Genomic DNA, 12,899 nt, shown 5'->3' with positions numbered 1-12,899 from the left:
CACAAATTTAAACATCAAAGAAGTTGGAGTAAACTTATGAGGTTCATGAACCGCTGAATTCAAAGCGAAGTCCAACCAATGCAGGGATGTATCCCACCTCGAATGATCAACATGATGAAACGCAATGAGCGCCGATCTCAGATTACGATTGACCCGCTCCGCCAGAGATGGTTGAGGATAATACGCCGAAGTAGTTACATGAGAGAGGGACGGATCAAAACAGAATTTACGGAAGAGATTGGAAGTAAAGGCTTTAGCATTATCATAAACTGGACTGAGCGGTAGCCAGCTTAGTCGGAAATAAGCAGAAAAATCTTGTGAACCCATCTACACACACGAGAATGAATTTGTTGGCATTCCCCTTTGATTGGGGGAAGGGTCCTACGTAATCGATATAGAGGCGTTCCATGGGGCGCGACGCTTGATGAGAAGATAATAGCCCTACCTTAGTGGACAAGGTGGGTTTACTGAGCTAGCAAGATTTACAAGCTTTTACTAATTCTCGAATTTCACCGTCCATACCTTTCCAGATAAACATCTCTCGGATCTTTTCTCGAGTTTTGAAGATTCCTAAATGCCCCCCTAATGGGGTCTCATGGTAGTACTTGAAGATCATAGGTACAAGAACAGCTGGAACCACAAATTTCATCTTTTGATCCTGCCTCGGCGGGCAACATAAAACCCCATTCCTCAACACATAAGGGACGTCATGTTCCCCAGAAGAAAGGGTTTCCATAATAGGAGCCAGCACTGGATCTTCACGTTGATATTTTTCAGTGTCCCTAAACAACATGGGGGCATCGGTTAGAATGGCATTAATGCCCGAAGGTATTGGCGTGGAAAGAGAAGAACTATCTTCCTCGGAGGTCTCTACATCATTAGTAAGCATGCGGCTTAGTCCATCCGCTACAACATTTTCAGTTCCTCTTATATGCCTAACATCAAACTGGAAGGCAGAAATTCTGATGGCCCAACGGGCTATACGACCAATACGACACGGCCTAGCAAAGACCCAGCTTAAGGCTTGGTTATCTGTTTCCAAGTCGAACTTGACGTGTTCCAGGTAGAGTCGGAACTTCTCTAATGCATATAAGACTGCCAAACCCTTGGCTTCTTGAGCTGATAGTGTCCTAGACGCATAGGCGATGGGTCGCCTTCCGAGTTCAGTCTCTTGAAGAAGCACAGCAGCCACCGTCGACGACGACGCGTCGGTTTGAACGATGAATTTCTTCGAGAAATCAGACATAGCAAGAACAGGGGCATTATAAAGAGCTAATTTCAGGTCTTAGAAAGCGGCTTGTTGAGAAGGCCCCCACTCAAATTTGACGCCTTTCCTACGAAGTTAGTTCAAGGGAGTCGCTCTATTAGCGAAGTTAGGAATAAATTTCCTGAAGAAATTCACCATGTCTATGAATCCGGCAATACCTTTGATGTCCTTATGAGGTTTGAAATCACGGATGGCCTATGTTCTAGAATGATCAATGGAAACACCATTTGCCCTCTAAACGACAAGGAAGGCTTAGCAAAGGCTACCCTAGCTAACTTCACAGTTAACCCTGCCTTACGAAGGCGATTAAGGACCTCTTTCAGATGATCAAGGTGTTCTTCAAAGGTCTCAGTAAATACGACGACATCATCAAGATAATGGTATAAGTATCCAAACTTGATGTTAGAGAAGACCCTGTCCAGCAGTCTGGTAAGCACAGCTGCTCCCGTTGGGAGCCCAAAAGGCACGCGGTTGTACTCATACAAGTTCCAGTCCGTGGCAAAAGCTGTTAGATATTTTGATTCTTCTGCTAGAGGGATCTGATTGTACGCCTGATTAAGGTCTAAGATGGTGAAGAACTTAGCTTCCGAAACCATGAAAAACAAGAGTGTAGGTCGGGATTAGGCACCGATTGTAACACCACCTTCCAATTTAATGCTCTACAGTCAATCACAGGTCTGAAGCCACCTTGGGGTTTCGGAACCAGGCAAATAGGCGATGAATATGCCGACTTAAAGGGTCGAATTATACCATCTTTCAGAATCTGACCGATGATCTCCTTCAGAACCTTCATTTTAGGTGGAGATAACCTATAAGGTGGAAACCTAACGGGTATCGAATCCGTAACCTCAACATTGTATTCAATAAGGTCAGTAACGACTGACATAACTTACGAATACTATCAGCCTGCTCCTCAGGTAGATATCTAAGGTCTAACAACATCTCATTCTGGGTAGGCGAAACAGATGAACATGACACAGAATTACATTTTAGCAAGGGAATTTTACAATTACTAGCAAATTTGAAAGTGCACGACTTGCTCTGAATGTCGATCACTAGACCCGTAGCAGATATGAAATCCGCTCCCAATATTACCGGGCAAGACAAGCTCTTAGCCACAAACAATTTAACTTTCGAAGTAAATTTAGAAATCCGAATTTTGGCAAAGATGACACCTAAAATTTCGAATGGAGAAGAATTGGCCGAAACGCATTGAACCGAGGACGAACAATAATCAGAAAAATTACAAACAGTCTTTAATTTAGAATACCAGTCGGCCGAAATAATAGAATTACACTCCCAGATTCTAATAGAGCAGTAATCGGCTCATTATTCAACTCAATTTTGAGAAAAGGTACAAGTGCGGGTGTCTCCGCCGCAATCCTAAAACATTCTTTGGGGCAGTCAAATGTTGGGTTAGAAGAACTGTTACCCTGTTCCGAGCTTTCGGTGGTTTTAACTTGGGCTGAGCCATGTGAAGATGAACTGGCGGACTCAGCCGATGCCACTAGTCACTTCCGATCATTCGAGTTGGTGGATGTGGCACCAGAAGTTGAACAGGAGGGGGTGCTATTGGGATTAGGGCAGTTCTTGGCGAGGTGATTAAATGAGCCACACTTGAAACATCCTTGTGATGAACCTGCTCCATTCTTTGTCCCATTGGATTTAATCAAAGAGCACTTGTTACGGAGATGTTCCGTAGACCCACACGCATAGCATTTACGGTTTGTGAAAGTTAGGCAAGGTGGAGGCAGAAAGTTACTCGAAGACGGAGGGAGCTTCTTAGCCACTCGTAAGGCGTCGGCATACCTAACACCTTCGACTGAGACCGCCATAGCCTCTAACTCAGCAAACGTTTGAGGGCGCGACGCAAAACACAAGTATGACCTGTAGGGTCTGCACAATTTGATCTTCTGGGAAATGAAGAGCAAATACCCTAGTGTAGAACTTAATGTCCTGGATGAAGTCGGCAAGATTTTCCTCCAGTCGCTGTACTCTGTAACTTTTGAATGAATGATGACCTAGCCCGAACCGGAATGAAATTAGCTATCAGATGGGCGTGGAAGTCTTCTATAGATGATTGTTCAGCTATTGCTCTGACTATATTGTCCGAGAGGATACTGCAACCGTTAGAGCTTTAGTCGTCGCACCTAAACTAAGTATGAACCAGCTCTGAGCACATCGGGTGACAAAATGAAACTGGCCCCAAAAATTGGGCAACAAAAAATGAGGCTTACATTAGGTATATCAGGGCAATATTACTTAATTTGATTTCACAAACAGATGAACAGATGGAACATTTCGATGAGAACCGCCAGAAATCACTTACCAGGCTAGAAGTCTCATCCCCCCTACTTTCATAAGATCACCGGCTGAATTCGTAGAGCAATATGGGTAATGGAATGTCCGATAAAGAAATAAAATAGGCACTATCTAAAATAATGAAAGTAGGATTCTATAATGTGAGAGGGATATGCTAATATTGCTAAATGAGAAGAATCTCCGTTCAAGTATAAATTCTAAACATAGTTATTATACTGATATGAACCACACAAATAATGTTGTATCTCAACATATGAGTAAAAGAAACAATTAAACTGATACAATTATATACATTAAATGCCTTCTTTTCTTGAAATTGTCTTGGCATAATTAATTCTTGATGTACACCAATTCATTTGATCAACATACACTGATACATGATATTAAAAAAATGGATATTGAATTTATTTGTTAAACTCTCGTCATAAATGGATATTAAATAGTGTCCTTTGTCTACCGGTCATGATTTGGAGAAAAGAAAAGAAATTATAACACAATATAAGCACATGTGATATACACACGAGATTGCATTGCCGAGTATCGAACATGTGATACATTTGACCACGACAAATGTATATTTACATTGAACGCTTACGATGAACATACACGCTGAACATATATGTGCGTATCCTGGGTTTACCTAACAAATTATATATTAAAGAAAATCAGTCAAAGCTGGAATCAAACCCATCACCATAGTACACTTTGGGAAATAATAAAACACACAGAAATATACATATAAAAATATCAAATATATTTACACAACACATCTTGAATATATGGCTTAACCAAGCCATAATATCTGGTTAAATCTTCTCTCCAACATCATTCGAACCAACAGGCTTCGGCTTCCAAGGTAAAAATTTTTGGACTCCAATCAGAGGCTAAATTAATGCTTAGCACGAGAAGGGATCTATCCTGTACATCTGTTTTTGTTGCCCAATTTTTGGGGCCAGTTTCATTTTGTCAGCCGATGTGTTCAGAGCTGGTTCATACTTAGTTTTGGTGCGACGATTAAAGCCCTAACGGTTGCAATACCAATGGAGTAAGGGTAAATAATCTGAAGAATTTGAGAAGGGAAAGAGAAAACACTAGAGCGTGATCCTGAAACTCAACTAAAAATCTTAAAAATGAAATTACATCACTAGTAGAATATATCGAAAATTTAGAAATTTCCCTAAGCAACATAGCCAAAGGATGAGGCAAACTACTAAAACCAGATGACATAACAGATAACGGCCTAGGGGATGAAGAAGCCTCAGACACAGCATTATTATAAAGAAAGGTGGAATGGATGTACGACGCTCAGGTTCATTTCCTAATGGGGCAGAAGTTTGTTGAGTAACTACCGATTTTCCGCTTTCTACATTCACGGACGGGTCTTCCTCCCTTACGATGTTTACAACCGTGGCTTGGTCGATTTTGGGGGTAGCAGTTCCAGTTAACAATTGACTAACTTTAATGGACATATTGGAAAGGTGTTCAACAAGAGTACTTGCCTCCTTACCCTGAAGTTTGTTTAACTTAAGAGACAATAGATCGCTAACTCTATGGTAAAAATGGAACAATCCAGCCAGTACTCCTTTAAGTTGGTTAGCAGAAGGATCACTCACTTAAAAAACTAACTACTGATGCTAGCTCGGTGGTATTGTCTGTGGTGGTGGACAGAGCCTCATCAATATACTTCTCTCCCAAGGTTGGGAGACTAATAGGTAATTCAAGGGATTCCTTAAGCTTGGTGGTATCTGCCGCAACCGTGCCTCCAGACTGAACATTTCTAATAGATAATTCGTAAATTAATTCCTCCTTGCGCAAGTTGCCGGGATGGAGGACTTTGCGAGGGCCGGACATGGTGACAAAAAATTTACAAATTTAGAAAATAGAAAAAGAAAATTTCAGCGACTGAGAAAATTGTTAGTGTACAAATCGAATCTTATGTTTAGCCGTCAAAAGGGGCTTAATTGAGACCCATTCAACCACGCTCTGCTATCACTTGTTACGGGGATACCCGTGGACCAGCAGAGGTGAAAGAAGGTGCTGGGGTGAATGGGTCTAACTACAAAATCAAAGTTAATCTAAAACTCTAACAAAGGTTATTTTTTAAAGAAAAACAACAAGTAACAATGTAACAGGTACCAGTAGCAATAAACAAGTCTTAGGAAAGACAAGATTGCTGGTATAAACAGATCTTGGGCTTGAAGCCCTCACTTCACAATTCCTGAGCTACACGCTCAAATTTACAAAGATCACAACTTTACTTAAGGGCAGAAATACTCTAATACGTGGAGCCCTTGCTCCAGCAATTACAATATCCGGCCTCCCAGAGGCACTTTTACAACACTAGAAAAAGAGCTAACGTGCTCTCAGTTCTCAAGCCATATCAGAAAATTACAATTACATGCCATCAAGACACAACTTACAAAATTTGAAACAGGGGTATCTAGTACCCAACCTATTGGCCGTAGTAGAAAAGAACAGATTAAGTAAATGGCTCAAAACACAAATAGAATGGAGGCGTGTATCTGCACTCCAAGATATGAAGTCTGAAAACCTAAGGGGAAGTAGGCCGATGAAACAGGGGCTATTCCCAAACTATGGAGGTGACTCGTATTAGAATAATTTGAGACATTACGGAAAGGAAGAAAACCAGCTACAAAACGTAGTCACCTCAAACCAATATGAAGGGGAGCTCGAGAGGGTACATCACTCTCTATCCCCGAATTACAGTTGGAGATTTTATGAAATGTTTACATTAGCCGGCAGAACTTACATTTTAGAGAAGTTGGTTACATAGTTAAGGTTTCGGACCTTTCCCTCAGGTTAAACTGTGGAGCTAGCAAAAAAATATAAGATGTTAGATGGCCATTACCTTGCTGAAGAACTGCTGCCTGATGAAAGAGGCGCCTCCCGCCTCCTGCTTGACACACACACTAAGTTAGATGACGATCAATTGGCCAAGAGACGTGAAAATCCGCAGCTTATAAACCCTCGGGGAAAGTTCGAGACCTTTCATGAATAATCAAGACACCCACAGGGTTTTATTGGTCAAATTTAAAAGTGACACTCAGAATCGAAGAAGAAATACGGGATTGGTTGGAAATTAATTACAAAAATTAGCGATTGGCTGGATTCAAAACTGGCGGAAAGAAAAGATCAATATTGCCAACCCAAAAATGAATGAACGAAATTTAGTAAAGAAAAAACTTATGAATACAAAACTTCTTTAAATCGAAGTTCGTCCACTTCGCACCAGGGTGCATGATCATAGCTTTTGAGCAGCGACATATGTTGAAGAAAGTTCAAACTTCTTGATAAAGTGCTAACAAAACAAGTAGAAATTCACACAGTACTGGAAACTTCACAATAACAAATTTACGTCAAATTACTGTAGTGACATCTTCTGAGTAAAAGTTTAAGAAGGTCATGTTTCAAGTTCACTTTTCCTCCCGTAGAGGAGTTCCATTAGGCTCAACATTTAAATGCGCGGCGTTGGGGTGTACCTCCCGGTACAATTATTATTATTATTATTATTATTATTATTATTATTATTATTATTATTATTATTATTATTATTATTATTATTATTGGAACATAGCAATAATGATAGAAAATTTTGAGACTGTAACAGAAGAAATGAAAACCAGAACAAACAGGCCTGCGGATATCCTTTCAAAACACCGAACTAATATCAAAGACAGCACGACCCAACTGAGCACCAATTATGGAACAATAAACCGCGTGTATAAGTTTAAATATGTCCATGAGTGGATCCAATCAAACGGGCTGGATACAGAGGCCCTAGAGGTCAGAGCAAAAAATTTGGAGGTGGCTTTCCAAACCACGCGGAACATAGATAACAAAAGGTGCTTTTCTATAAATAGTAAAATTATCCATTATAATACTGTCGTCAGGCTAATATCTGTCAGAATGCTTTATTCTCTCTCATAAATGTGTGTTCGCTAAGTCAGAGAAAATAGAGAGATTCTCCACAACATTCTCGGCCCGAACTACAAAAACGGTATGTGCATAAGAAAGTCCAGACAAGAAATATACTCTAAGATAGAGAAGATCACGAACACAATGCGCAAACGCAAGCCTCGTTTCTACGGTCACCTGCGACGGATGAACGACTCTCGATGGACAAAACGTATTTTTAATAATTTTGACTCAAAATAATAACAATTTCCTGGCAGGTTAACATCAAGTATCGTGACTTGAGAAGTGGACGACTGGTGCAACGCCGTGCTCGACAAACCTGGCGGATCAGCCAGTATAATGGAACTTTTCGTGGTCCCTAGTTGGCCGATTAGCGAATAATAAGTAAATAAATTATTGGAACCTATAAAACTCAAGGCTTTCTGGACAGTCTTCCCTTTCGTTACGAGAACTTCTTCTTTTGTTCACCTGTCTCTCTCTCTCTGATCCTCGGATTGTATCAGTTTGGACCCCTCGCCCTTTCCTGTCCCACCGTCGCCATAAGACTCATCTGTGTCAGTGCAGCGTAAAGCCAATAAGCAAAAACAAAGCTTCCTTCTTGACCTTTCTGCCCAGTTTGTGGTTACCTTTAATCCTGCGATATATTCAAAGATCGTTTTCGTTAATCGGTTTTGCCTAGAATTATTATTATTAATAATCAGACTTTCATGCATTATTAAAATTAGCAACTAAATAGGGTCATATCCATAGCCGTGATAAATTACTGCTTTATGTTGATAATAAGTGTGTAGAAGTAGGTGTCATGACAGCCGTGTGCTTGACCTAGTTAGTGGCGCACAGCGTGTTTGAAGAAGTTGTCTCTGATCGGTGATCATAAATCTGGTTAAATTAGATGTACTAATAACTGGCAAAGTAAGCATCGAATTGGAGGGTCTCCTCGCCCCATTAACATATTACGGAGATCTGAGCCATTAACGTGACACTCTTAAACGCCCCACGCCCATTAATCTTAGGAGCTTGATCGCGATCTTGCTAAATCTTGTTTCCAACCAAATACAGCCGGGGAAATATTTTACCAGCTTGACGTTTACAAATGTGCCTCACGCGCATTTAATGCCTGCGCTGTGAGTTGTAACATTTTAAGGTTTTCAAAACAAGAAAGTGATAGTATAATAATTAAATTCTAGTGCTCCTTTAATTATTGTAAGTGCAACTATTGCAAGTGATTACAGGCTGATGAGTCTAAAGTGCTCTCCACAATGGAAAGAGAAAATCTTCAGTGTAATTTGTTTTATTTTACGTGGCAGGATTGAGGCCTTCAGGCCTTTTCTTCCACATAACGAGGCACAGAAATATATACATTTCATTACAATAATTAATAATATAAATAATGAAAAATGATACGATTAAATTAAATAACAATAAATTTAACACAATAAGAGGATTTTTTTAAATCGAATATAAAAACCAAACCAAACCCCGTGGCACTTAACGCTCTTGAAAGGGCCTTGGCCTTCCCAGCGACTGCTGCTCAGCCCGAAGGCCTGCAGATTACGAGGTGTCGTGCTCTCAGCACGATAAATCCTCTTGGCCGTTATTCTTCGCTTCCTAAACCGGGACCGCTATCTCACCGTCAGATAGCTCCTCAATTCTTATCACGTAGGCTGAGTGGACCTCGAATCAGCCCTCAGGTCTAGGTAAAAATCCCTGACATGGCCGAGAATATAACCCGGGTCCTCCGGGTGAGAGGCAGGCACGCTAACCCTACACCACGGGGCCGGCTAAATGTAGTATCCTATATGTAAAAGTTAAATAGTGCATAAAATATACTAAATAACATTTGAAAAATGATTAAGAGTTTTTAATCTTCTACTGAGTCAATTTGCATAGGATCTTTATTGGCGCATAAAATGTCTCCCAAGTGTGTAATGGCCAATAAAGTTAATGTACTATTTTGACAAAACACTAACTACCTCATCAAAATATCCATACTCCACTATGTAATGTGGAATTGATGTTATGAGAGGCGGCGAGTATAGGGAAGCTGTAACAACAGAACAGATCGGTCAGGAAAGCTCAGTGACCTTGTCTAGTCATTGGATGTCACCTGAGTAACAAACCCAGAGACATTTCAACCCTCCTAAAGCTGCCCAAGTTATGTTATTGTGAAATGGAACAACCGAGCCAGACTTCACTTAATGACGGACAGGGATCGTCGAGAATTGCAGAGGGTGGTTATGAAAAATCGGAACAAATAAACGGAAGCAATGATTCGTGAGTTCCAAAGTGCTACCGGCAGTCCAGCCAGCACAATATCTGTCCGCGAGGAGTTAAAAGAATGGGGTAAAATGGTCCAGCTTCTGCTCATATTTGAGTAGTCACTTCTAAGCGACGCTTGAGGTGGCATAGAGACCGACGCTACTGGATGAGTAGAAACGAGTGATTTGGAGTGATGAATCACGCTATATTTTGTGGTAATCCGATAGAAGTGTTTGGGTTTGACAAATTCCTGGAGAACATTACCTGCAATCATATGTAATGCCATCAGTGAAGCACGGAGGAGGTGCTGTTATGGTATGAAGGTGTCTTTCGGAGTTAGAAAACTCTAAATGCGGAAGGATATGAAGAATTTTAAATCATTTTGTGCTGAGTACAGTAGAGGACCTGCATATGTGAGACTATGGTTTGTGGACAATGACATTCCTGAAGTGGACTGGCCTGACCTGAACCCAATGGGATGAGTTAGAACCTGGACTTCGCTCCAGACCCCAGCGCCCAACATCACCACCTCCTCTGGTTTGGCCTCTTGAGGCTTCCAATTTCAGAGAGGTATCCGGATAGTTTTGATAAGGTAGAATATTTATAGCGTAATGCAAGGAAAACAGGAGAGCCCGTCAGTATTCGACCGTCCTGTGTCTGGACGTTGTTTACGTTGTGAACACATCAGTAAGGTGGAAGAATTGTTGGCTAAGTCCTTGGCTCCTACATAAAATATGACTGCAAAATTCCGGGGTGTAGCACATGGAACAACTTATAGCTCGTGTGGAACATGCATTGGTTTACGATGTAGATAGCTACATCACACACCTAAGAGTTAACAGGACCACACACGAAATAGGTTCCAACCTTGGAAGGAATGTAATTAGTTGTGGTCATTCCTGTCTCACACAATATATCGTCGGCGAAGAAACAATTCTTCGTATCCCGCAAAGTTCTTCATATCCATGACTTCCCTTAAGAGTGGGCACTCCTCCTGGCCACATACGAATATGCAGTCCATCAGAACAATGCTCGTGGTGTTCATTTTCTTATGTGAAAGTGTAACGGAAGTCTATACTGTAGGAGTGTGTAAGTACCAGGTGTATGCATAAGTCTTTTCCGATTTCACTAAGAGATGGCGCAGCGAAAGTCAGTTTGTTCGTCTGACATCAACACAAGTTGAGTCCACCGTGTGTGTTGTATCGTTCAGTGATCATGTCGACGTTTCTGCCTGAAAAAGAACATTTGCGGCACGCATTGCTTTTCTTATTTAATCAAAAGGAAAGGCTGTGGAAAGACATCGTTAACAAGCTCCATCGATTACAACATGTGAGACGTGGTTTCGACCATTTAAACGTAGTGATTTCAATGTGAAAGGCAGTGCGCGCTCTGGTAGAGCACGAAAGTGCGAAGACTCGTGAAGCCCGGCGAAACCGTTCATACACAACACTATTGCCAACAAATGATTAATTTAAATCACGTATTGATCTAAAGACGACCAGAATGGGCCAGAAGACGTGGCAGAGTGATTTTGTTACACGACAATGCGCCGTCTCATACAGCTAAACCAGTGAAAGACACCTTGTAATCGCTTGCATGGGACATCCTTCCGCACCCGCCGTACCGCCCCGACCTGGCGCCATCTATCATCTCTTCACATCAATGGGGCACGCGCTCGTAGAGCAGTACTTCAGCAATCTCGAGGAAGTTGGAAAATGGCTCGATGAATGGTTTGCCGCAAAAAACAAGCAGTATTTCTGGCATGGTATTCATAACTTACCTGAAAGATGGGCGAAGTGTGTTGAAGCCGATGGCCAATACTTTGAATAAACAAAACATGAATTTACCTTGAAAATCACGTGTTTTCTTTACCACAAAAACTTATGCATACACCTGGTACTTACATTCCTACAGTACCGTAAGATTCATTTTCCTTTACTCATAACGATAGGAAAATGAACACTACGAGGATCATTTCCATATGTGACTGGAAGGCGTGACCAATGGGAAGAGCCTTGTCACATACGAGGTTTTGTTTATTCAACAGTTTGCCGGCTCCAGAGGTTTTGTATGGTTTGGCACAGAATTTGAAGCGTTCGCAGGTGAATAATGAAGGCTAGATACTTACGTTTTCTGACCACATATTTCTCGATTCCTCCAATACTTGCAGTCAGTGTAGTAGCGGTGTTTCGTGCCCGGGACTTCCTCCACCACGCACGCGTTGGGTCTGGAACAGACAAGCAAACACTTCACTTCCTTGCTTTTAACATTCATCAAACATTGCCACACGTGTTTCTCCATTTTTTGGTAGTTAATACAAATAAACCACCAGCATACGTTAACGTCATATTTATTGATGCTCTTCCCTGCGTCACAGCTGTATCATTAATGCTAAGGGCAAGAGTAAGGGAATTCTGCAACATGTAACACTCTGAATGTGAAACCATATACAGAACGTTTTTAAAGAAGGTTCCAGTATTTACAGAGGAGGCAGTATCTACTAAGACACAAAACAAAAGTATTGGGAATATAAGTCGTAAAATTAATATCCTCACAGAGGTGAGCAAAGTTTACCATCGTTGTTGTTGGTATGTTTACTAATGTTATAGTAATGTTTTATTTTACCTGGCAAGATTAAGGCCTGCAGCCTTCTAACCAGGCACTGAAATATACATACATTACATTGTAATACTTTACAATAATTAGATTTAATATAAATTGAATCGATAATAATACAAGAATGAAGAGTGGTGAGATTAAATGAAGATGAAATAAATTAGATAGAATAAAAGGATAAATTCTGAAAACTAATATCCTACATGTGAAAAATAGGTAGTCCATAAAATTTAATAAGACTTGAAAAACAAATCGGATACGAATTTTAGACTAATCTTCTACCACGGCATTAGAATGGTTATGTTGTAAAGCCAGTGAAAAAATATCGTGAAATCACTACACACTAAGAAACAGAAGTACAGCATTATTATTATTATTATTATTATTATTATTATTATTATTATTATTTCTGTAACAATTATTACAGACTCGCCATAAAATGCAGGCCCCGCAGTGTAGGGGCAGCGTGCCTGCCTCTTACCCGGAGACTCCAGGTTCA

General features: G+C 40.8%; 1 protein-coding gene across 1 annotated transcript in view; it reads right to left on the bottom strand.

Annotated features, from left to right (window-relative positions):
• LOC136866594 (transforming growth factor-beta-induced protein ig-h3) overlaps positions 1-12,899 on the bottom strand; it is a 370,348-nt gene that overhangs the window by 186,842 nt on the left and 170,607 nt on the right. The window contains exon 2 of the mRNA XM_067143703.2: positions 11,913-12,011. Coding sequence (XP_066999804.1) covers positions 11,913-12,011 — 99 coding nt within the window. The remainder of the gene's footprint in view (positions 1-11,912; positions 12,012-12,899) is intronic.

Source organism: Anabrus simplex, chromosome 3 (genome assembly GCF_040414725.1).
Source record: "Anabrus simplex isolate iqAnaSimp1 chromosome 3, ASM4041472v1, whole genome shotgun sequence".
NCBI lineage: Eukaryota > Metazoa > Arthropoda > Insecta > Orthoptera > Tettigoniidae > Anabrus > Anabrus simplex.
The sequence above is the reverse complement of the archived record's forward strand: the minus strand, read 5'-3'. Positions and strand labels throughout refer to the sequence as shown.